The sequence below is a fragment of the Coturnix japonica genome, chromosome 21 (assembly GCF_054131305.1).
Source record: "Coturnix japonica strain WE chromosome 21, WE-NBRP24, whole genome shotgun sequence".
Classification (NCBI taxonomy): domain Eukaryota; kingdom Metazoa; phylum Chordata; class Aves; order Galliformes; family Phasianidae; genus Coturnix; species Coturnix japonica.
In genome coordinates this window covers 9100110-9125773 of record NC_140683.1, presented here as the reverse complement: position 1 = coordinate 9125773, position 25664 = coordinate 9100110, and the positions used below count along the sequence as shown (strand labels likewise).

The following is a 25664-nucleotide window of genomic DNA, read 5'->3' as shown; positions in this document are numbered from 1 at the left end:
CTCCTGTTTGCAGCTCCATTGCAGAACAAGGCTCTGCCTCCCAGGAATCCCCACAAACTGCCCCAAATAGGGCAGTGTGGTGCCACCCTCCATGTCCTTGTCCCCATCCCTGTCCCCAGGCTGCTCCCACTGCCCCAGGAGGAAGCTTCCTCCTGGGCTGTTTGAATCCTATCCCCATTTCCACAGGTAGAGCAGTCCACAAATGCTGGCGGCACCTACAATTTGCTTGTCCCAAGAGCACAAACCATCTGCCAGCTCCACAAGAGCTGCATCCCTTTCTCCTCTGAATGTCTGCAGAAATGGATGCCCAGCTGCTAAGCCATGTCACTGCTCGTGTTTTCCATGAGTTCTCAACACACTGATCATGCTCTTTCCTGGCAGCAGCTCCTTCCCAAAGCCCATGAGTTGATTTATGAAGTTGATTACAATATTAAAATAATTCTGTGTGCATGCCACAGCATGCATTCTGATCATATCTGGTGCCATTTCAATTAGCTCAAGCCTCTCCTCTCCCCCTGCTTTGCTCACTAACAAACTGCACTCACCCCGGCCTTGCTGTTGTATTAATGTGAGATGATATGCACACACACTTGGAGCAGTGCTGGAAGGAGCAGTGGGAGAACAGCAGGACAGGGCTGTTTTTGAGCTGAGAATGCATCCAGAACCATCTAGCTGGGGCTATTTATCCAGATCTTCCCTACAGCATTGCTAAAATGAGGGTAAATCAGGGGAGAAGATGGGGATAAAATCCATCTACCATCACTGGCGAGCTCTGCCTCTTCACTGGGACTTCTCCAGGACAGAGCCCTGGGCTCCTCGTGATGCTCTCGTGAGCAGCATCCCTGGTACATCTGCAAGAGCCCTGAGCATCCTCAGCCTGCTCCCAGGAGCCTTTCCCAGCCATCAAGCAGCCAATTACACAACTTGTCACTCCCACTGTAGCAGTAAGTGGAAGAGATGAACCTCACCAACCCTGCTGGCTTCCAAAGCCCCATGTCACAGATAGAGCCGTGCACAAAGAACAACATCAGTGCCAACACCTACTACCTAAATAACACAGCGCAACCAGGGATCAAATACACATGTGCAGAATGGGACCATCCTCCATCCCTCCCTGCATCCTGCAGGGTTTGGAGCAGGGGCTGATCCTTTCCCCATGGATATGTTGCAGAGGGCTGAGCGTGAGCTCATTGCCACATCACAGTGCATCAGTAGCACACCTCCGCAATGCTCCCTCCTGCTAAATGGGGGCATTGCTTTGGCAAACTCCATTTATCACTCTTTAAAAACAAAACAAATGAGTGCAGGATGTTACAAACACACAGGAGTGCCGCGCTGGGAAGATAGAGGGAAAATGAACCAGAATACACTGCAGGAGCCAGATTGCACTGACCACAGCAGCACACGGGATGGGATGGATGCAATGGAAGAGATGGAAGTGATGGAAGCACCTGTCAGCTCCTGAGCCCTGCAGTGTGCCCTAAGGAGCACTGCAGATATATTCAAGAGGACAACATCAGGAATATCCCAAGCTCCCTGGAGGAGGGAGATGGATTGGCAAATGGAAGGCTACAGCGATAAGGGAGTTTTTATAAACATAACCTAATTGTATTACTTCAAAGTCCTGAAGTTTATTGCCCTGTTTAATGATGTGTCTCGTTATTTATAGTGTAGCACAATGAGTCTGCTATTGATTTAATACACTTCCTTAAAGACTGTCATTGTCACAAGCAATAAAACGAAGCTATTCTCAGACAGCTCAATTATGTCACATCTCCATAAACCCACCCGCACCCCCAGCTCAGGGCTGGGGGTGAACCATGGCAAAGAGCAAAGGAAGCACACGGCGCTCAGGGCATTGCCCTCCTCACCTTTCTGGTATTGGAGCCACAGCTGCTGCTGCACCTTCTTGCTGGGGAAGTGGATGGTGCAGCTGAACTCAGAGCCGTACAGAGCCTCAGCAATGTAGTGGGAGCCAAACTGCTGGATGAAGGAGAGCAGCTCCTCCCGGCTGCTGTCCTTGCTCAGGATCTTCAGGATATTGGCGAAGCCTGAGGGAGCAAAGCATGGGTTGGATAGGGAAATTGCAGCACACAGCCCCCACAGGGCACAGAGACGTTCCCCCCATGCTCTGCTGTGGTTTGCATCAGCTGCTACAATGCACAACCTGTGGATTAACAGGGCTATGGTAGCTCTGCACCAAGGCAGTGCCTCCTGCAAAGCCATGCAGACAGCTGAGACGTGTCACAGGGCAGTGCCACCAGCCTGACTGTTCTGCAGAGCCCACAGATCACAGAGGCACTGCTGGAGAGGGCCCCTATTGCTGCTGTGCTTCAGTGGTGGAAGTGAAAACACACTGCAAGGAAATATGTCGCATCTGTCACCCAAACGAGGTTATCTGCCTGGCTGGTTGATTGAAGGAGAAGGGTGGTGGAAGGAAAAAGCTGGAACAATTCATTGTGAGCTGACCCCAAAGACTTTGCTCAGCTCCAAGGAGGCTGCTTCATTCTGGGGCTGTGCTGGATCTTCTCTTTTTTTTTTGGGTTGGGTTTTTTGTTTGGTGTTTGGTTGTGTTTGGTTTTTTTTCCCCATTTAAAAATAGGTTGATTTCTTAAATAAAAAATGCTGTTTTGAAACGAAAAGAAAGCAAAACATTTTCAGGTCACAACAAAACGTTTCAGCATCTCTGAAACAAAACGTGTAGTTATAAAAAAAATGGAAGTGAAATGTTTTGACGGCTGCAGGATCCTCCCGTCTGCCCCTTCCTCGTCTGCCACTCCCTGCACGACGGGACCTGCATTCACAAACAGTTTGGATCCCTATAAACCATAAGTGAGCTTTTTGTCATGTATGTGGTGTGGTCCTCATCCCTTGAGGTATGTAAGAGGGCTGTGGGTTGCTGATGGGACTCGGGATGGTAGGCTGATGGCTGGACGTGGTGCTGATGATGGACTTTCTAACCCAAATGGTTCTATGATTCTCTATCTCCCGTGCATCTCTCTGAGCATCTCTCACCTGAAGAGAGGGTGATAGAGCTGAGCTTCACACGGTACAGGTTGCTCCTGACCCGCCAATGCTGCACCATGGGGTAGCCCATCGCCTCATCATACTTGATGTCTCCTGCAAAGGAACAGTCAGCATTCAGCCCCCATGGCCAACTATGGGGGAATGCTCTTTGGCCAGCAGGGCGGGTTCGTACCAGTGAGGAGCTGGAGGTCAGGCAGGGGCTCAGACAGCACTCCACGGCACTGCTCCTCCACGGGCAGCGGGATGACCAGCAGCCCATCAGCCAGCTGCGGAAAGTCCTTGATGAAGTTGTTCTCCCTGCAGAGAGAAAAAGACAACTGCAAAGCAAGGATGCAGGCTGCGGCTGGGTGGCACGGCCAAGGAACACCTCCAGGTGGGTTCCTGGGAGCAATCCTAGCAGGGATGGGGTTCCCTCTCTGCCCCATCTGCAGGCTGCGAGGTGATGCTTAACGAGCTCCCCAGGGCTGCAGCTCTTTGCTTCCAGCAGAACTGCTGCCAGCCTGGGGACCTGCCTGCTGCTTTTGGCCTGGATTCCCAAAGTGTGATGTGGGAGGGATGGCAGGCAGCATTGAGAGGAAAGCAGCCTAATTTGCTCACGTCCCACCACGTGCGGCTTCGTGCTGGTCACCCGGCAGTGCTACAGGCACAGCTCTGCTCCAGGGCGAATGAGGACAAAGAAGTCAATGTACAGGCAGATGCCAGAAAAAGCCGAAGAGCGCAGCTTAGGCTGCAAATTCACCATATGTGGGATCTTTCCCAACCTTAGCAGGTGTAACACTGTATAATAGGCCCCTAATGAATTGTTTCTAGAACAACTATAGCAGAGGAATTGTTTGAAATGGTGAGCAGACAGGGCTGCGAGACGAGCCCCCCCCCCGGCAAACCCTGCACTTGCGTAGGGAACGCAGGAGGGGAGATGTTCAATATTGATCATAGAGACAGAATATAGGCCAGGATGCTCTGCATCCTCCCAGAGCCGCGACAAAACGAGGAGGTTCCTGCAGAACCAGGTCAGCCCTCAGGCTGGCACTGCCTGCCCTCTCTCTGAGCTGATTTCCTCCCATCAGCTCCAGCTTTGGCTCCCACCAGCCCTATTTCCCCCCTCCTGCACCCATCCACACTCAGGGGATGCTCTGGCATCCTGCTTGGAGGGACATATCCACTTCAATGGGTGCTGGTGTGCTGTGACACTGGTCAAGCACCTCCTGGGTCCTCCCCACTTGCTCTTGGTTGGATGCAGCCAGAACAGCACATAGGGATGTAGGAAGAGAGCAGGGGATGCATCTCCCTGCTCTGCATCTCAAAGCTTCCAGTGCCTGATGGAGTCTCAGGAGCTTCACTTCAGGCACTGCCAGGGAAAAAAAAAAGTGTTTTATTTGTCTGCAGGGAAAAACCTCTTGCTCACACGTGCGCTCACAAATCTCCCATTGATCACACGCGGGATCCCCAGCGGCGGAGCAGTGATTTGCTGTTCTAAGCCCTTTGCTGCCTGTGCAATGCAAATGGGGAACTGCAATCCCAGTGCATTCTCTACAGCTGGGAGAGAAGAGATGCTACGTGTGGGACACAGCTCAGCCCGCAGTGTGACAGCATGACACCCATAAATGACAACAAGGTGCAGGCAGCTGAGATGTGCCCAGCCCTGTGTGCTGCCTCCAGTGTGCACGGGGAGGAGGGGACACTGGGGACACTGTCCCAGTGGAGACAGGGGCTGTGCTGATGCAGCAGGAGCAGTGCAGGCAGTGCAAGGCCGATCTGTATGCACGGCTGCTGGTCACTGCTGACGCCTCTGCAAGAAGGTATTTACCAAAAAGCCGTGCTCTGCAGCGCTGCTTGCTGTAATGTCATTTGCTTTAACTGCTCTGCAGTCGAAAGGTTGGGGAAAAAACAAGGGCCAGGTGCAAGTGGGTCCTGCGCATACAGACGTGGGTGTGCACATGCTCACAGCAGTGTTCAAAGCCTGAATTTCATCAATGCAATGGCACTTTCCTGCATCTCTTCCCTCCCTGACCCAAAGCTGCTTCTCTGCCGGGGTGCAGCTCAGCACCACCGCACACATCCTGCCCTGTGCCACCGCTGTGACCACGCCAGGTGACTGCAGGCACCGCAGACCCACCGTGCTGCCACCTCACCCACTGCACTGGGGAGGGCTGAGGGGGGATCAGCCAAAACCACTCTTTGGCCTCAGTAAGCTGGGCAGTGTGCTGAGGGCCAGCAGCCGGCAGAGGGCTGCAGCTCCTCTTCCTCTCTTTATTAATAACCCTGCAGTTACCGTCACCCTCCAAGCACAAACTGAGAGTTTCTGCACCCACTGGAAGCACTGAGAAGAACCACGGCGCTTTGGGCTCTGTCAGAACCACAGGGGAGGGCTGGAGGTATGGTGGGAGGGATGCAGCAGCCCTGTGCTCATGCACTCTGGGCTCATGGATGCCCACTAAGCCCTGAGTATCCCAGTGGGATCGAGGGAAGAAGCAGCACACCCATCTGCTCCCAGGTCCCTGCAGCATCCTCCTGCCTCTCGTCCTGCCTCCAAGACCTCACACCACTACTGCTCAGAACGCACACTGACCCAACACATCACCTCACAGCACTCCTGCAAGGGATGCACTGGGGCAACTGACAGATCCTGGGTCACTGCAGAGAGAAGTATTTATCCCTTGCTGCCCCAGTCCCCCAAGTACTCAGCCCAATGTGCTCCCCTGCTGCATCTGTGTCCTCCAGCCCTTCTGAAACTACATACACGCACTAGGAAATTTGGGGGGGGGGGGGAACTGACCTTAAACAACAGCCCCAAGGTCATGCCATAAATCTATGATGCAGTGCAGAGCTGCAGCCCTACAGCACTGCATCACACAGCCAACGGGAAGCCAGTGGAGCGACCAAGGGCATCCCATGGGGTCCCATGGATCAGCAGAGTCCCTGGGGGCAGTCAGAGCTCTCTGCCTGTCCTAGATGTGGCCACAGCCCCCCAGGTCCCACAGTGACCACATGCTGAGGAGCTGACAGGATGCACAGAGCGCATCGTGGTGGATGGGCAAATAAATTCAGGAAGGGGCAAAAGGAAAAAGAAGTTATAAATTGAAATGACCCCGTGAGTGATTAGCTGATGCCCTGAAGCGTGAGATTTAATTACCCTTATCTAAGCCGGCACAGCTACAAATGTTAATCACATTATCATCCAGGGTGGCTGCGTTGAGCACAGCGGCGATGTGAGGACTGTGCTTTCTGCACAGCTCTGCTATGGAAGTTGGGGAGGACGCCCTCCCCTGTAAGAATTTGTTCATCATCTCGCATCCTTCTGGCCTGCAATGGCACAGGGAGTGTGCAGTGCATCTAAGGCTGCTCAATGCCAGCTCCTGAGTCAGTGTCCCTTCAGAGAAGAGTTCTGCTGGAGCAACTGTGAGCTTAGCAGAGCCCAGCTTGATCCAGGGATGGTCAGAAAGGGCTCCTTGTAACTGTACAAAGTATGATCTATGGAGTTGCTACGAGACAGACATGAGGGTGCTGTGTTTCCACAGCCACTCTGGGGAAGGTAAGCAGCCCATAAATCTCCCCACATTTCTCCCCAACCTCAGGTACCAGTGATTTATAAACCATGTGCAGTGCTGTCCTTACTGCAAACACAGCTCATTATGCCAGTGGAGCCCCCTCTCCCATTAACGAGGTGGGACGCAGTGGAGACCAAGGAGGCTTTGCCAGGCCTGGGGGTCTCCTTTAGCTCCCAAACTTGGCCAATGGGGCTGGGGGAGTGCAGACAACTGTCCTCACACTGCCATCCCTCCTGGCCGCACAGCGTGCACAATAACCACCCAACACCACGCACCAGCTGCTTCTCCTCTCAGCACGGGGAGAATTAGCATTTAAATTGAGGTGCTGCAGGGAGGTAAATCATGAAGCACTGGGGATGCAGCACGTTTGTGGCTGCTGGTGGGCACACATGGTGCTCCTTGTCCTTGGGCACAGTGCTGTGCTCAGCATCACACTCTGCCTCGCAGCATCCCCTCAGAGCCCCAGAACCATCCTCGGGGAACTGGGACCAGCAAGGACTGTGGGCAAGCACGTGGGCACCTAAAGATAGCAACCAGCAAATGATGTCCAGATGTGGGGCTTAAGGAAGACAAGAACACTGACATCAGTTCAGAGTAAGCCAAGCCCTGCAGGTGCATTAGTGCTGCTGTTGGACCAAGACATGGATTCTCCACACTACCCGTGCCAAGCAGCATCACATCCCTCCTGCACTGCAAACAGCCACCTGAACCCCATCCTCCTCCAGGTGGCCCCAAACTGTCTGAACACCCACCTGTCCCCTCCTCAGGTCTAGTGACCCCACGATGGGTGACACCACCAAACCAGCAGCAGCACCCACCACCATCCCACCGCCAGGCACGTAGAAGTGCAGCAGCACATTGCACAGCTCCCTGCTGCCCACCAGCAGTTCCAAACTTCAAATCAACCCCGAGACCCCACCACCAGCACCCACATCTTCACACCCAGCACCACCCGTTTGTCACCTGCTATCATTCCCCCCCTCCCTCCTCCACCCGCTCTCCCCCTTCGCTCCCCATTACACAGCTATTTATTTATTCCAGCACAACGCATCTCCTGGGGGGTGAGATCTCGCAGCAGGCTGTGGATCTTTTTCCCTCTGGAGCTCCTGTTGGGAACGTGCTGAAACAGTGCAGAGCAGAAACAAATTCGGAAAGTTGCGGTTCCCACAGCAACGCATTGTGCCTATGGAGCAGGCAGAGCGAAGGTCTACAGAGCTGGATTTATGCCTTAATGATGGAGCTGGGGCTGCAAGAGTGTTTCCATGCAAAAAAAAAAAGCTCTATGTTTGTTTTTTTTTTCACAACTTTGCAAATTATACAGATGATTCCCATTGGGTTTGGAATTTCCAATGCTTAACCTTCGCTCGGAGGTGATTTCCTGCAAGAGGTTTCAGGTAGGGAATAAAGAAGTGTTTGAGTGAGAAGGAGGTGAGGAAAAGTGGACACTGGATTAAAGCAGCAAAGGGGCAGCCTGGCTCTTGCTGCTTGTCCTGTTGCACAGCAACCCAGTGGCAGGGCATGGAGGTTCCATTGGTGCCACACTAGCCTGACTCAATGGGAAAGCCCTGGGGATGTCCAACAGCTGCTGTGGCTGATGAGGAAGGAGCCTGTTTGCAGAGGGCTGATGGGAGGATGCTCTGCTGCTCTGGTTGTCCTCCATGGGATCAGTGGTGGCTCACAGCCTCAAGGCTGACCTTGCTGGCTCCATAGCTCAGCCAGTTGTGGCTCACTGAGATGAGCTGGGTGGGAAGGTGTCATGCAGTCAGACAGACGGACAGACAACCATCCTGCAGCATCATGGGGAGGCAGTGTGCCACGAGCCGGGTGTTTGTATGCCTCACAGCTCCCCTCCCACCGTTTGGTTTGGGCGCTGTTTGCAATCATCTCCCGAGTGTTGCTCAAGCAGCTCCAAGCCTGCTGCTTTCATTAGGCTTATTTGTAACGAGGCAACAAATAACAGAACTCCCACTGACTTCACAGGAGCCAGGACTGCACACTGGGACTTCCCAAGGAGACAGGTGCCCAATAACAGGCAGTGCCTGCAGGATTGGGGTCAGAGAACCCTACAGTCACAGCCCCACACTGTTACAGCCTGCCAGGAACCACACAATTGCCTTCCAAAAAGCCCTTGCCTTTCCAATGTGAATGCAGCCCCAGCTCTCCGCCCAGCGCACACATCCATTTCTATAACAATTGATCTTAAGTATTTTTTTCTCCTAGGCTTCATCATTAACCTTTAAGATGGAGTTAAGGCGTTAAGTGTTTGGAAAGGAATCAGAAGGGCCCCCGGACTTGAGCCAGGATCAGTGCTGAGCCCAGGCTGCACATCCTATCTCTTCGGCTCTCCTTTCGCCCCAGGGTGATTCGGACTGCTCTTGACTACCACGGCGGTATTACAAACCCTAATGAGGTTTGGAAAATAAGAAACCCACTGCAGCGTGGGAGAAACTAATAGAAATTGTTTTGTCTTCTCTCTATTAGTCATTAGAAGCAGAGGAAAAAACAGCCACAGGCAGCGGCAGGGCTGTAATATCACCATGCATTGCATATGTTGGCGCTCTGACAAAGGCATTTCAGTGCCGTTCAGTCACCCGTGTTCCCTCCATGCAACGCCTGCCGTGTGCCAGATCAGATCCATGTGTGGGGCCAGGCTGGGTGCCCATGGGAGCCCTATCCCCGTGGGGCAGCCCTGGGTACAGGATGTAGCCCATGACACTGGGTCCACTGTGCTGCTGGCAGGAAGCAGGTATGGCTCAGCTTGGCTCAACTCAGGTATTCCTTGCATTGCCTACAGCCAGGAGCCACAGTGCCAAGGCCACAGTGGGCTGATGTAGACCCTGGGTGGGGAAGCTCCAGTGATGTGCTGGCACTGATGAAGGGTAGAGGTGCAGCTGCAGCAGTGTCCATGGTGTCTCCTGCCCCAGCTATCACAGCTCTAAGTTGTGAGGCTGCCCCACACCCAGGAGCTGCTGTGTCCTGTGTCAGAGTAGGGAAGAGAGGAGTGATTCCTCCCTGCATGCTGTAAGGCTATAAAGCCAGCAAGGACCCCCTGGGACGCACTGCACTCTATGAATCTGAGCTGTTGTTATTGTAAAACCAATCTCCGCCCCATCTCTTAAGAACACAGATTAACTGTGCAATAACACCAGCTATAATTAGCGTCATAAAAGTCAGCAATGGGAAAGCCAACAGGTCAGGGAGGCCATTCCCAGGGCTGCTCCCCACCACCATGTGTGATGGGAACTCCAGGTGCTGCAGCAGTGCCAGCACTGAGGTCTCTTCCCTCCTGTGTGGGTTTGTGCCTCTTCTCTCCCATTCTGACTCTTTCCCCATCCAGGACTTCGCACTGAGTACCTGCCCAGCACACAGCCTTCTTCCAGCCCCTCTCTTGGAGCTGCCCTGTCCATGCTCCCCATGGGCAGGGGCAGCAGGAGGGCTCCTGCCCAATTAATGCTGCTGGTGGGTGACAGGCTCTGCTCCGCACTGCATGATTAGCTGTGAAAATGCAAATCTGAACTTCCTTCGCCGCAGCAGCTAACAAGATAATGAATATTTTCATCGGCTGCAGATAATACAAACATCTGTGCAGACACAGACGTGCTGCAGGGCCGAGGGGAGCGGGATGGCAGCAGCTCCCTGGCACCCCCTCAGGAATGGCGGCTCTGATGGCAGCCAGGCATGAGCTGCAGCATGGGCTCCACCAGCAATGGCCAAACAGCAAACAGGCACTGTGCTGGGTTAAGCTGCTCCTGACATAGGGTGAGACACAGTAGAGCAGCTCAGAGACGTGCCCAGAGAGGCAATGCAACAGCAGGAGCTGCATCAGCCATGCCCACGCTCCCCTAAGTTGATCCACCCCACTACTCAAGTCCCATTTCCCCACCAGGTGCAGAATGAGTCTGAAAACCAGCAGTACATAAGCCACACCTATTGCTGACATCTCAATCAGTATTGTTTAAAAACAATTTACTCCCTCCCGCCCAGCCCCCCTGCCTTGTCCATAGGGTATCATTTGCACAAGGCTCGTTTTTGTTTTGCTACAACAATAAAAAAATGCTAACAACCCCGTGCTAAAGCATGTGGCTGCAGACTGCTGGAAACACCAGCTCCGAGCAGCACAATCTGTTCTTGTGCTCTGTGGGATGCAAACTTTGAAATGGAGTGGGGCTGATGCACGCAGGATGCAATAGCAAGCTAACTGATGGGGTGCTGTGCTAATTGCATTAGTCATTTATATCCTGAACTTGACTAAATCTCGGTGCTTATCCTTTTGAGTGCAGACGCACTCGAAATACGTAAGATGTGCCTATGTGCTATCATTACAGGCTCTAAAAAGGGCTGGATGGACACAGGAGAGCAGCTACGCTACCTGCAATAGGGTGAGGGGTAGCAATGCCACCAGATGTGGCAGGTCCAGTCCTGACCACTGCACCCTATGTGCAGCTGGGAGCGGGCAGTGGGGCACAGAGCAGAGCACAGCATCCCACCTCAGCCCCACAGAGCTGCCAAAGCCCTACAGCCCCACTGCTCGCTCTGGCTGGCACGGTGTGGTTCAGCTCCATAGAAGCGGGACCTGAGGCATTAACCTGCCTTGGAGAGGCATCGTTGCTTCCATCCAGCATGTCTCAGGCTTCAGAGTGTGAACAGGTAATGGAACTGCAGCAACAAATAATAAAAAGAGGGATGAAATGGGAGGCAGCCACTGGAAAAGAGATCTATCCGTTATCCTGGCCTGAAGGGTAATGGGTAAACACGGCACTCAGGCACTGCCTGGCACACAGCTTGCCAGCACAGGAATAATAAACAGCGCAATTATAACTGCTGCACTCCGAGCTTTCAAAGAGGAGAAGAAGAAATCAATAGTGTTAATTTAACTAGTTATACTCTTAATGTCTGTGGTGTTGCAGGGCAGCAGGATGGCCTCACCGGGGCTGCAAGGTGCTCCCAAAGGGCCGTACCAGCACAGTCCATGCATGGCCATGGTGCTGTGCGTAGCTGAGCACCTGCCTGGTCTCGCAGCACCCACGGGTGGGCACTGGATGCTGGGCAAGCCCTGGGCTGGCATTGTCTCTAAATACAGCTCCTGGTGTGGCTGCCAGCATGCCCTGCTGGTTTATTAAAGGCTGAGAAGTGGAGAAGGGAAGGAGCGACAGATTCAAAATGAACTTGCCAAACTACCATCAATATTACAACAATTCCCTGCATCGGTTCAGCAACCCAGCGTGCTGCCTGGCAGCAGCAGTGGGGCTCTGCAGCTGCAGCAGCAGACTGGCAGCACATGGACATGGGCACCCATCCCTCTGCAACCCCCCATCAGCCCCTCATGTCCCTCCCATCCTGTGCCCACTGCAGCCACCTAATGTGCACCTTCCTCCTCCCTGGAGCCATTTCAGCCACTTCTCTGCCCCATCATCAAGGAACTTCAATGCATCAAAACTTTGGGGGGCTCAATGGGGGACCTCTATGGCACGACAGGCAGACAGGAGCTGCTCATTGCTTTGCAGGACGATGCTCTGGGGCAAGAGGCAGAAGCTGTAACAGGCAGGGAGCAGGGTGAGGTGCATGGGTTCCAGCATCCCATTTGCCATGCAGCAATAAGCTAGCGAGCAAAGCTTGCTCCGCGGGTAGTAATTTGGGTTTTCTACATATTAATGGCATAAAAGCAACAGTCTGAAACTGCAAACATCTCTTAAACAAAAATCTCTATTCCCCCGTGGCAAAGAGATGGCAGAAAACAGATAAGGAAGTAACAAACAATCCATTTGGAAAATCGTCCCCCGGTGATTTGGGCACTGTGTGGAGTTCAGGCTCTGCCCCACTGGGAGGCAAAGGGGGGAAAATCACTCTAATCTCAGCTTTAGTGAGTTGGAGCCAGTGCTGAGCTCCTGGCTAAACCCAGAGGTATGACTGGAATAGATCAGCTCTGATCCCGTGTAGTTAAGAACACCACGCAGTGCTTGGCCAAAGAGAAGAGAAAGCTAAAAATAGAAAAGGGTGCCCAGAAAAAATAGAAGTGCCTGCAATAAAACAACAGCAGCAGCAGCAATGAGGTGGAGAACTCCTCCAAGCAGAAACCTCTACTCTTGCTTCTCCAACAGGTCTGCTGAGCAACTCAACCGCTACAGACAAAATACCAGCCATCAGCACTCCCCTGGCTCCGGAGGGTTGGAACACAATGATCTGTATGGTCCCATCCAACCCGAGCCATTTTGTGCTTCTATGATCTCTGCAGGCTGTTGGGTGGCTGAGGGACCACCCAGCTCTGATGGGATGGAAATGCTGCTGTAAATGAGAGGCGTTGCTCAGGACACTCTGCAAGAGGCACTGCTGCCTCCAGCACAAAGGCTCCCTTCCAGCACCACAATGACATGTCGGGTGGGTCCAGAATATCCTATTTATTAAAGATACTGAAGATGGAGCAACATGGGAAGCAGACACCATTCAGAGGACTGTCACATCTGCATAGCTAAAGGATCCCGGCGGTTATAAATCCCTCTAAAATACTCAGCCCCTTGTTCTGATAGCAGGTTCTTGCTCCTACTTTGCAGAAACAGGCTTTTAATCCCTGGTATTAGGCAGTTTCCTGCTATGTTTCAAATGCACCAAATTAAGGGCTTCTCTAACAGCTGGTGTCTTAATGCTCAGAGAGGTTCTTGAATATCTATGAAAATCAGAGGCAAATTACATCTTTTAGTTAATAATTTCTTCTCCATTAACCTCCTTCTCTTCCCTTGTTAGGAGATGATGTAATGGTGCTCCTAAAGCAGAGCCCTCCCGGCACGCCGGGCTGTGGAGGGATGCGGGTGTGCAGAGCCCTTCTTGGAAGCAAGACTTGTGCCCTCAGAAACAAGGATGTCTCCAAGAACCCTTTTTGACCAGGAAGCCTGTATGCTAGAGCCACAGGTCACTGCACGAGCTGGGGCTGGGGTACTCCATCTAAGCTGGGTAGCTCCCCGATTTGGGGAGCTTATGGACCCCTCACATCCACTCAACCTTTGAGCTGATGAAGCATTTCAACTCTGCAGATCTCTGCTCTGAAGGACCCACAGATCTGCAGCAGGAGACAGAGAGAGAGAGAAAGCAGAGAGGAGCCTGCAGGGAAAATTGCCTTCGCGTGCTGTCAATTCTCACTTCCAGCAAAGGCTGCGGCTCTGTTGGCTCCGAGCACTCTGCTGGCTGCCGCTTTCTGCACGCCTCGCTGCTGGTGGAGCCCGTAATTCATCTGCCATCCCCAGAGCAAAAGGGCAGAGTTCAGAGTGAATTCGTAGCTAGGAAGACTTTCACACTCAGCAGGGGAAGAAGTACCCGGCTAAGCAGCAAGGCCAGAGGCAGCGAGCACCCACAACTCAGCTGAAATCACAGGCAGCAACGAGGTCTCAGTGACTGAATAAGGAAACAAACCTTGGTGTGCTGCAGATGCTGCACAAGAGTGGGGTCTGGGCTGAATATGGGCTGAGCGCTCCCAGCTGGGTCCCCTTCTGACACTGCTCAGCACAGGTGCTATAAAGTTCATGGGTCCACCTCGGTTTGCACTCACTCAAAATGTGGCTGCATTCAGTAGAAGTGAAGAAAACCACATGGCAGCCCTGCTCTGCAATCCTGACACCCGGGATCACAGATCCATTAAGGCTGGAAAAGACCTCTGAGATCACCAAGTCCAACTCCAACCCACCCCACCATGGCACTGACCAAGTCCCTCATTGCCATATCTCCAGCATTCTTGAAGTCCTCTGAGGACAGTAAAGGATGCTGCCTGAGGACACCCTGTGGTACATGCCACTCATCTCACATCACTTGTCAATGCTGTTTCTTGTTATGCCATTGCCACAGCTCCTCCCTGAATTCACACCCATAAGGATGACAACATGCAAAAGGCAATTCTTTTTCACAGCAGATGTGATTACATGGCAGCACTCACTTCAAGATGTGGTGGAGATGGAATATATCAACACTCATGGGACAATAAGGCAGACAAAAGTTCATCAAAGCACTCGGTCAAAAGGACATCCACCAGGAGGATAAACAAAGAGGAAAACCATGGAAGTGTGCTGCCCTCGTGCTCTCTTCCCCAGATATCTGCCAGCCAATGTGTTGGACCTGCTGCCCCTCCACCACCAGACCTTGGTTCCATCTGCCCACCTTCATCTTCCCCTGGATGAGGAACAGAGTGGAGCCGTACCTGAAAGTCATCTGGAACACCTGGCCCTGGTTGACGTGTTGGCTCCTGTTGTTGTAGCCGTGCAGCATCTCCCCAAAGAGAGTGTCGTTGAACTTGGCATCTGACTTCAGGCACTTGGGGCCCTCACAGATGTCAGACAGCATGAGGCAGGACTTGCCATCAGGGGCCAGCTTGTACTCCTCCACGCACCTGCAGGACCGCGAGCTGCATCAGAGGGACCCTGATCTTATCCAGACCCTAAGCCTGCAGTGGGCTCAGACAGTGGCCCTGTCCTGCATTCAGACTCCCTGACCCTGCAGAGGTGGTGCCCATATGGCTTTCCAGCCCACTCTCAAGCATGTGCTTGAGGCAATGTGCTTTCTGTTGGTGACTCAGCTGCTGTGTGATGCTAAACAATAATAATAGAAGAGAGAAAAAATAAAAAGGGGGGTGGGGGGGAAGCCAACCAAAACAGCATCTTTCTGACACAGCCAGCACTTCCTTGGGGAGTTGTGCTGCATCCACGGGTCACCATCACCTTCCCATTCCTCTCCATGCTTCTGTCCAACTCTCCCATGGCAAACTCCTTCCCACAAGACCCTCTTCCCCCTCCTTCACCCCAACCCTCCCATGATGACAGAGAAGAGGCTGCTGCCAGGTGTTGGCACAGGGATGGATGCTCAGCCCCGAGCAGGGCAAGATGCTGTGGCTGATGGATGGCGGCTACTGTGGCCGTGCAAAGGGAAGGCTGCTAAGCACCACGCTGCCTTCAGAGCGTCCTGCAGCCGGGGAGATTTTCCTGAGAGCAAATTACACTGTGTAGGATTACAGGATCGCGGCCAAAATCAGGGATGAAGCTCTATTTTAAGACAGTCACAAGAGCTGGGGGGAAAAAAAAAGAGTCCTCCACCCTCCCCCCCACTCCCCGCAACATGCAATGAACGATCTTTGAGTATGTTCACACTGAGTCACAGATCCAACCATATCGTCACCAGACGAGCAGGGTGCATCTGCTCACCCCGCTGCCACCACTCGTGTTTGCTTTTCCCTACAAGCAGAGCAGGTTCCCGCTGAAAGTGAGCTCTGCAAAGAGCCCTCCTGCTGGGCACCCCATCTCCAAAGAGCAACCCCATGAGAAATGGGAGCGTGGAGGGGTTGGGGGGACTCACCCGCAGAACATGAAGATGGTGCTGGAGGAGGGGTCGTGGGGCAGAGGGAGGGTCTGCTGCAGGCAGAGCTGCTCGCAGCCGCCGTTGAAGCCATCTGAGCAGTCGATGCCTTTGGAGTAGTCGTAGCAGCCGGTGCCGTCCTTCATGGGCCGGAGGTCCTCGGGGCACTGTGGGGAGAGGGGACACGGTGATGTTACCCCCAGATCCCTGTGACTGTGTGATATGGCCATAACTGCTCTGCAATGGAGGAGCAGGGAGGACGGGACAGCAGCCCCAGTGAGGGCAGGAATAGTGCTGATTCACACAAGCAAAGACCTGGCTTTGGGTTTTAATTTCAGCTCCCCAGCTGGCTTTTCTTGTCCCAGAAGATAAAAGCCAGCAGGCAGCAAATGCCATCAATAAATTGTCACCCAGATTAAAGCACTCTTCTGTTCCGCTCCCGTTATTTATCCCTTCTCACCAAACGTGAGGGCGCACAAACAACAACAGAAAGGGCCAGTCCTTGAGAAAATACATAAATCTTGCCGAGGAACAGCTCGCAATTAAAAATGCATTATGGAATTTCTTGAAGATGAGTTAGACTGGAGCCTGTACAGGTAGTGATGAAGGCAGGTTATAAATGGCCTCTGTCAAGCAGAAGAAAGGTTATAAAACCGCTCTGCTTCGTGCTTAAAAAAGAAAATCAATTTTCCATGTGAGCAAAACGCTGTACATATTAATAAAAGTTCAGGAGATACTGCACCCCGTGTTTGCTGTCATGGGAAGGGCCAATGGCAGCAATTTGCTGGCATGGGATGTGGGGGAAGTGCTTTGGGGAGAAGGGGGCAGCTCCTGTCCCCTCTGAGCACCCGCACCGCTCCTAAAGAGCTGGGAGCAGGAAGCTGACTGGCTGCATATACAGAATAAATATGAAGGAGGAGAGGATACTCAGAACAACCTGTGCTTTTTGCTGCTGAGCTGCCTGGGAAGCAGCATCGAGATAAGTGTGGTTGTGACTCCGTGTACATCATACTTATCTACTGCAGCCTCCTCTGCATCTGCAGCCCCGGGGTACAAAGAGAGCTGTGCAGACTGGCAGGGACACATCTCCACCACAGCTCCCTATGTCCCCATTTCCTGAGCCAGGTGTGTCACCCAGCACCTCCTGGGGTGCCCTCAGGGATGCTGGTGGGAGCTGCCAGGAGCTGAAGTCAGCAGGCTGAGCTCTGCACCCTGCTCAGCCCACAGGGCAAAGCGATGGCTCCTTTCCTGGGACTGGGTTAGTGGGTCACACAGGGAGCTCCCCCCTTCACCCTGTTCTGCTCAAGGAGACCCCTTGGGATATCCCAGTTCAGCTTTTAATCACTAGGAATCACGCTTGGCTACTGTTTGTAATTGGGCATCCTAATATGCATTAATTATGGCATGCTAATAACTCAGCACAAAATGTGCAAACGAAAGCATCCCTGCATCTGTCCCCATCCTGGCCATTCAGCAGCTGCTAACGGGGCTCCCTGGGGACAGAAAGCTGAGCTCCTCTTTGGGGACAAGGAAATGGGGGCAGCAAGCAAATCAAGCAGGCACAATGCGGGCAGAGGCAACCAGCCCCAGGACTGGGAGTTTCCTCCTGCAGGATACCAGCAACTCCAGCAGAAAGCAGGGATGCACAGGTGGATGGAGAGCAGCTGGCACAAGGAAACTTCCTGCAGAGGATATTCAGCAGGATGCCCTGCTGTTTGAACAGAGAACGCCAGAACACATTTGGGTGCCTCTCTGCTATTGCCCATAGGCTGAGAGAGTTGGAACTACCCAGAAAAACACTGTGTGCACCAACCTGGCCTCCCTGTGCTCCTTACAAAAACAGCACTTGCTCTGTGTGTTCTGGGCTTTTATAAAGGACCATATCTATTATTGCTGACATTGATTTGTCTGGCTTGGGCAGCAGAGAACCAATAATTACTGAGAGTTTTAATCAATCCCACATCAATTCAGCTGCAGTTCAATTTGCGATCTGCCTTGGCAGTGACACAGGATGGGGGGCTGTGTCTGAAAATGATTAGAAAATCAATAAGTAACTCAGCCAATAATTCTGTCTGTGCGCTCGGAGATGACACGTCCCACCCCATTCCATTGGGGAAGCCAGCATGGAAATTGGATTTTCTGTTGGCTTCAGGGATACAAAGGGATCCCAGCACCCACAAGCTCCAGGGATTCCCTTGTTACATCAGCATGGCTCACGACGCAGGCACTGAGCACCCTGATCTAGCTGTGTCCCTGTTCATTGCTGGGAGTTGGACCAGATGGCTTTTTCAGGCCTCTTCCAACTCCCAACTATTTTATTATTACACTGGAACCAAGGGATCTCACTCCAGCCTGTCAGCCCATGCTTCACAGAGGGATATGAGCAGCAAAAACAGGAACCTCACAAGTGGTGCTTAGTCCAGGCTGCAGAAAGAGGAGATAGGGAGAGAATCCAGCTTGCCATTGCCTTGGAAAACCACAAAGACATCACTGTGCCAAGGCAATTCCAGTGTCCTGCAGATCCATGTGTGTCACTAAGAAGCCATTTAGATTGGAAAAGACCTTTGTAGATACACATGCATGAATGCGCTGGTTTCTCCGTGGTGATGGTTCACCCTCAAAATTGCTCTTGGGATTGGAAAGAAAGCTGAGCTTCTTGTTTTCTTGTGCATTCTCACAGATAACACGGATCCTGCAGACAAAATGTGACACACAGCCACGAAACTGCAGCCCAGCTCCTGCCAATGGGTTTGGGAAGGCAGAGCTGAGGTGCGTGCTCTGCTGATGGCACAGATGGACATGAGCCTGTTGTCCTTGTTTGCACCAGGCAGAGCCCAAGGTCCTGCTCTTTGTCACTGCTGTCAGCAAAACAGACTCCAAACATACACAGGGAGCACAGATGCTGAATAAGAACACGCTATTTTTACCTGTTTTTCAGAGCAGTGTGCTTTGTTCCCTTTGAAATGATGTCACCAGGGTGCCATGGAGCAGCAGCAGGTGCAGGAACGTCTGTTTTTGGGGACTCCAACCCACTGCACTGCTGGCTCAAACCAAAGGGGATCCCCCTGACCCATAGTGTCAACCCAGCAGGACCTCACTGTGTGACAGGACCTCACCATGGAACACCACGGAGCCACCTCCTGCCAACCAGAGCCCTCATCCTCAACCAAGTCAGGGCAGACACACCACAAGGCAGCCCCTTCCCAGGGTAAAGGCAGCCAGCATCCGCCACAATCCATACAAGACTGCTGCTTAGGAAAACATCTATCTGTACTGTTTGTGTTAGTGAGCAAAGGCCCTTTCTTTTCTTTCTCTTTTACAAAGATCATTAGCAGTGAGACAGGCAATGGGGTCACTGGAAACAAAACGCGTTGTCTCATTACTGATGTGGTTCCTCCTGAGAGGAACCCGCTCTGCCCCAGCACTGCCTGCTCACAGCTCCGCTCCTCTTCTCCATTACTTAAAAAAAAAGAATATTTAATAAAGTATTTTGGTAGAGAGCAAAGCGCGAATTTTATTATTCTGCTCTGTTTTCTCAATATTAGCAGCCTTTTTGTCAGGCACTTCTCCCATGTAAGCTCCTGTTTCTGCCCGTCTTGATATGAGCTGGGGACCCCGTACCCATGGCATGGAGGTGAGGACTCAGTCCTGCACCCAGGGGAGCGGTGGGGTCACTGGGAATTTAATTTGCAATGCCGAACCCATCCACAACATGCTCAGGTAGTCAGAGCACCAATGGAACAGATCCTCTATATTGAATGGACAGACAGATGGGCAGTGTACCAAACCATTATCCTGAGGTCACAGCTTTCTCTCCTACCCCCCAGAGCAGTGTGGAGCTCCAGCACTGGGTGTGAAAGAGTCCAACGGCACTAATGAACTCACCTTCGTTAGAGACATTCTTCCTCAGCACTGAAGAACCTCTCCAGTGGGAAACAAAACCATTAATCCGAGGCACTGCTGAGGCACCAGCAAGTGCCCGTGTTTTAATGAGCTCTGAACTATGCGCTGGCATGTATTTTATTTGCTTGTTGGAGCTCAGAAATGATACAAACACATTAAATTCCTTTGTGCCCATAGATATATTTAGACAGTTTTGGCTTGCACTGCATCCACTTCCCTGGATCTGAAGGCCCTCTGGGGCTCTTTGTGCCCCTTTCTCTCCGGGGCCATCCTTCTATCCATCACCTCTTTGGGCAGCGATGTCCTGACCCCCCCAGAGCCCCGCTGCAGGGAACATCCTTCCCAGAGGGCAACATTACAACCGTTTGCTGAAATAACAGTCATTATCTTCCTACTCTTTTCTCCCTGCTTCATTTTCCATCGCAAGATCATCAGTCATTATTTTAGCTTCAGAAAATTGGACCCATCTGTTTTGCAGGTTCCAAAGCATGTGCAGTAGTAGCTCATGTCCTCAGCGTGTCCCCAGGACACACTGCCAGCACATTTCAAAGCACGCTATCAGCTGCTGCCCACTGGGGCACTTGCTGCCCATGACACAGGGAAGCCTGGCACCACCAGAACCCTTTGGGAGACCAAAAATTCAACTTCAGATTCACCTGACCTCAGGGGACAGGCTGGGCACAAACTACACGCCAAAATCAAGGACTGAATCCAAAGGCAAGGACCCAAACCAAAACCCAGGATCCAAACAAAAGCCCAAGAGCCAAGACAAAGCCAAGGACCTAAACCAAGTGTGACACGACCAGAACACACAGCAACCCAGTCTGCTGTGGTGCGGAGGGAAGAGGTGCCAACTGGTGACCTCTATGGAATGCCATTGCAAAAGCCAACACAGAAGATGGGATTTTATCATCTCAATCACCTCCTTTCGGCACGGAGAGATCCAGCTCACCTCAGTGCCTCCATCTCAATAGCACCAGGGGTTTCTGCTTCCACCCATAATCTGCATAAGTAGTAATCTTCTGCTTCAAGGAGCCAGCTAAACTTTAACAGGATTAGAAGAGAATGGTTTCCTCCTCATCTCCCTCCCCTGCGTGTTGTGCATCTCCACATAATTAGCTAGGTGCCTCTTAAGGCAGGGACGGATGAGTTTTTATTTTTCAATGAACAATTGTCTGTCAGAAAATGCAGATTTGATGGAGCTTAAGTGCTTTATGGGATTCCATCAATTACATCTCAAAATTCACTGGGAAATTAGGAAAGCATTTAATTTTGACAGGGTTGAAATGTTTTGGTTTCCACTGCTTAGTTTTGTTTTTATTTCAGGTTGAACGCTGGGATGATATAACATATGACATAAAACTCTAGATGATAATGTTGAAATGAAACATTTCGCCCTCCTGCATAGGATGGAGACGTTTTGGACCCACACAGTCTGGAACTGGCATTTGTGGGGCATTTCTGCACAGATTTTTGGGGCTGGAGCTCCCAACACCCAACGTCTCCAATAAACATCAGTTCTCAGCCCCACTCACTTCATTTCCAAGTGCTCCCATCCTCTCCTTGGTCCCAGGAAGCCCCAGGATGACTTGGGCTGGTAGGAGACCAGAGAGGCCCCTGGTTTTCTCTCACTTCTAATCCCACTTCTCTGTCAATTGGTTACCCTCTTAAATTAAACCGTTTTTCTGCAGTGCTTCACAGCGGCTGAGGAGCTGCCCTTCATTTTGACATAGAAAGGAGCAAAAGGGGAGGATTAGCTCCAGACAGGCTGAGCTCAGGTTTATACGCCTGTGAGGACCATGCCAAATTCTCTTCTTTCTGTGTCTGAAAAGGCCAGGAGAGGCACAGCACAGGTGTCACAGTGTGGGCCACAATGCAATTAAGAAACCATCTCCCTTCTGCACAACACGGAGCCAAATGTTCTTGTAGCTGATGGGTTGACCCCATAACCATCATGAAGAAGAGCAGTTTATACTGTGCTTGTAGCCAAATTGCTTGTATTAGAAACACCTTTCTGCTAGCAGGACTTCAGCCCAAAATGATGCTTGATGAGCTGTGGTGCAGGAACCATGCACACCAACATGGTCACCTTGCCAGGGTGACAGAGATGAGCGATGGGAGCATCGGCAGCTGTGAGCAAATCCCAGCCAAGCGACAGGTGGGGAAACCTGAGTTTTAGCCACATTACAGGTGTTCCCTTCATTCCCTCAGGTCCAATTCACAGCTTCTCAACTTAAATTATAAATGAGCAACATGCAAAGGTCAAGCCCTTTCCGTCCTCCTGCATCCTTTCCCTCCTGGCTGAGCAGCTACACACATGCTGGAAGGAGGGCTCAGCAATGCACATTCCTCTATCAGCAATAAATAACCTGTCTTGTTCCTCCTGGTTTGCTGTGATCCTGGAAGCTTGCACAGCCACACTTAAGACCTGCTGGGTCTAGAGATGCTCACTGGGGTTTTGTTTTCCAGGGAAGTGATTGTGGCTTCACCTGGCTGACAGCAGCTCTGGGTACAGCAAGGACAGGTGGGATGGAAACAGACACAGAGTTTGGGGGTTGCTCTGTTATTTTGCAAGGTAGGGCTCAGAAGCAATGCACCAGATAGCAGTTCCAAACAAAGGTCATAACAAAGTGGCAACCCATGCTTCGTATAATTAACCGTGCAATAAAAAGCCTCCGATAAGTAAAGAACTGCAGAAAACCATTATACACGAATGCCACCTACTGGGTACAAGGAAAAATAACAGAAAAAAAAAAACATGAGAAAGGTGGTTTGCCCCGTGGGAAATGGGCTCAGAACCTCAAACCTGTGCACTGGGGCTTTAATGGAACAACGTGCTCAGGTCTCACTCAGAAACCCAAAGAGCCACAACCAACAGCTGCAGGGAGCTGCCCTGACACTTACCCATGTCCTCTGAAGGCCAAGCAATTGGGTAATGGCAAGGAGCGCGCTGCTAAAAGCCCCAAGATAAATGCATCCTCCATCCTTGCAGAATTACTGGAAGCTGTGCTAAGGGCATGAAGGAACTAGTAACAGATGATGATTATAAATAAAAGGAGTAAGAAATCTTTGAGATTTGCGCTGTTCCCTGGTCGAGCTGCTGGGCTCCAGCTCTGCTGTGCATTAATTGCTTACAAGCCCACATGTATATTTTATGCTCGGTACCTGCCTGGAACATTCGTTGGATTTAGCCTTGATTGATGAACCACTGATTATATACTTCTGTGGTCCTCGGCAAATTAATAAACTGTTGACTGGTAAAGATTAACAACATGTCATGATTTGAGAAACAGTGTCCAGAGTAAAGCTGAAGAAAACCTAGTGCTAAAATTAGCGGGCGAGCGCTCCCTGAACTCTATAAAAAGGGGATAGTTTAATTAAATTACATCCCGATATTGCCCACAGCACTCACCAAATTGGCAAATTGAGTTCACGGCAGTTCAGCTTTAAAACTAACTGACATTCCTGCAAATGTACAGCAAATGAGCCCATCCCTCCCGGCGCTGGGGAGCCAACTCAGGCCCACAGCCTTGGAGAGATGCTGTCATCAAGTGACTGGGGCTGAAGGGACAGTAGAGTGCAGCTGGGTTACCAACCCAGCTCCCATCACCTGTAACCTCATCTTGTGCCATGAATACAGCCCACGGGGAGCACGGATGGAGGAACCACTGCTTTGCGCTCCTTTTTCCCCTAGGAAATGGCCATGTTTCCTCTCAGTGCTGCAATTCCCAGGGAGCAAGATGGACCTTGGGGTGATTTCCGATCCTTCCTGCTGGATGTGTTTCTTTCCCTTTAAAACCAGCCTTACTGAGCCATTACAAAAAGCCAGGGGGTCTATTTTCCCTGAGTGACGCTGTTTTCAATTCCTGCTGCTCTGTGGTGAGCGCTGGGCCTGTAATTTATTGACAATTTCTATCTTAATATATCCTGACTTTTAAAAAGAGGCGTCTCTTCCCAGAGGCACGGGGCAATCAGAGCCCCGATTGTTTCTGACAGTGTCTGCAAGGCACATTAGTTTGTAGAGCAAAATGATGGTGGAAAAAATAAAGAGAGAGGGGAATAAAAGGAAAAGATATGCCAGAAATGGAGCCCCTCCCTGGTAAGGAGCAGAACAAAGGAAAACAAGGATGAGAAAAGAAAGCAGAAAAGGGAGAGGAATAGGAAGGAGGAGACAGCGGGTGCTGCGGGGCCGGGTGCTGCCGGTGACACATCAGGCTGTCGTGCTAAATGGCCTTAACAAGCAATTGGAGAAGGGGATAATGAAAATGCCGCCCTGGAGACGGCACCACTCCAGTCTGACCTTTCCAGGCTGCTGCCGTGTATAAACATCTTCAATAAATAAAGAGACACTTAACTCCTGCCTTGGCGGGGGGACAGGCTGTGCTTGCAGAGCCAGGGCTGGGACAGCAGGTGATGTCCCTTCTGCTATAGGCACAGTGGGCAGCCCCATGGATACGTCCCCACCAGGCACAAATTCCGCCTCATCCCTTTGGCTTTTCCACACCCAATCCCCGACTCCCCCAAAGTCCCTAAGGCAAACTTCCCAGCTAGGATTCTCTACCAAGAGGGGATGGGGCAGTGAGCACCGCACACATCCATCCCTCTGGGCATTTCTGCAGTGCCCCCAGCCCACCCCAGCTGTACATACCACGCAGCCTGTTGAATCCACCTGGCGATCTGAAACGCACTTGAAGTTGCGAGTGCAGCCGCCGTTGTTACGGGAGCAGTCCCGGACCGGCCCGAAAGATGACAGCAAATCATTGATGGTTTCAAAGTAGGTGGACAGCATCGCTTCTTCCCTTGGAGAGAAAAGGCACCATTAGAGGGGGGGGGCAGGGAGAGGCAGCACACGGTGTGGCACTGCTGTACCTCATCCACAGGGGTGAAATCATGGTGTTGTGATGGAAACCTGCTCAGAGGAAGTTTGCTAAGACAATGAGGAGTTTATGGTCTTGCTGTATGTACATAATTTGCTGTGTAACTTTGACATCTTTGACCAAAACCAACCTGCTCCGAGTATGCAAAGCGCCTACACCATTTCCATGCAAACAAAGAGGCCTTATTAGCATCGCTGGTGTGAATCCAACTCCATATTAACCAACAGTAAAAACACAAAGCACAAACACCAACAAATTCAGTGACCGCTTAAAGACCTGAGGAGCTCCCAGCCCTGCCTCTCCGCGCTGCGCACACAGCAGATTTTGTCTGTGACAAAGCACTCCGGCACTTTCTTTCTGCTGGGTTCCGGCAAAGGGAATGCAGATGCTTGTTGAGAGCTTTGAGCATCTCCAAGGTATTTTTCATCTTCAAAGCACATTGTATATGTTAACAGATTGCTGCAACGCACCGTGGGCTCCAGATCCGGTCACCCTCTCACTGGCAGCACAGACGCACGGGAAACAAAGCATTTACCCAACCAAGGTCACAGGACAAGGCAGCGATGGAGACAGATTTGACCTCCGCAGGGTGTTTAAGACACCATTATATACAGAAGGCTGCAAATAAACTGACCCTTGTGGCCTTAAGGCACCCACGAGGCAGCGCTGGCAGCCGCACAGCGCTCTGAGCTTCCCCTGCAGCATCCCCCAGCAGCACCTGAAACCCATGCAATGACTCAGTGCCCACTGTCTCTCTCTGGATTTGGGGTTTAAATGCAAAAAGCTGGCAAGAAAACAGCAGAGGAAGAATATTCAGCAGTCCTTGAGGATCGGCACCAGGCTCCTGATGGAGGAGGGGCTCTGCACACACGCCGTCACGCTCACGCATGCAGCCCCGCCAACACTGCGCCTTCAAAAAGCCATGAGTCAGGCATTGAGAAAAAAATGGTAATGAGATTGGCAGGAAAAATGATGAGGTTTT

The 25664-nt window shown here is 51.7% G+C and overlaps 1 protein-coding gene across 2 annotated transcripts in view; it reads right to left on the bottom strand.

Moving 5' to 3' along the window:
• Positions 1–25664, bottom strand: part of ASTN2 (astrotactin 2) — a 231119-nt gene that overhangs the window by 93748 nt on the left and 111707 nt on the right. For both annotated transcript variants that reach the window (XM_015878748.3, XM_015878749.3), the window contains exons 11-16: positions 24454–24604; positions 15903–16069; positions 14755–14943; positions 3200–3324; positions 3016–3120; positions 1872–2051 (exon numbers count right to left, since the gene is read on the bottom strand). In XM_015878748.3, the coding sequence (XP_015734234.2) occupies positions 1872–2051; positions 3016–3120; positions 3200–3324; positions 14755–14943; positions 15903–16069; positions 24454–24604 (917 nt within the window). The remainder of the gene's footprint in view (positions 1–1871; positions 2052–3015; positions 3121–3199; positions 3325–14754; positions 14944–15902; positions 16070–24453; positions 24605–25664) is intronic.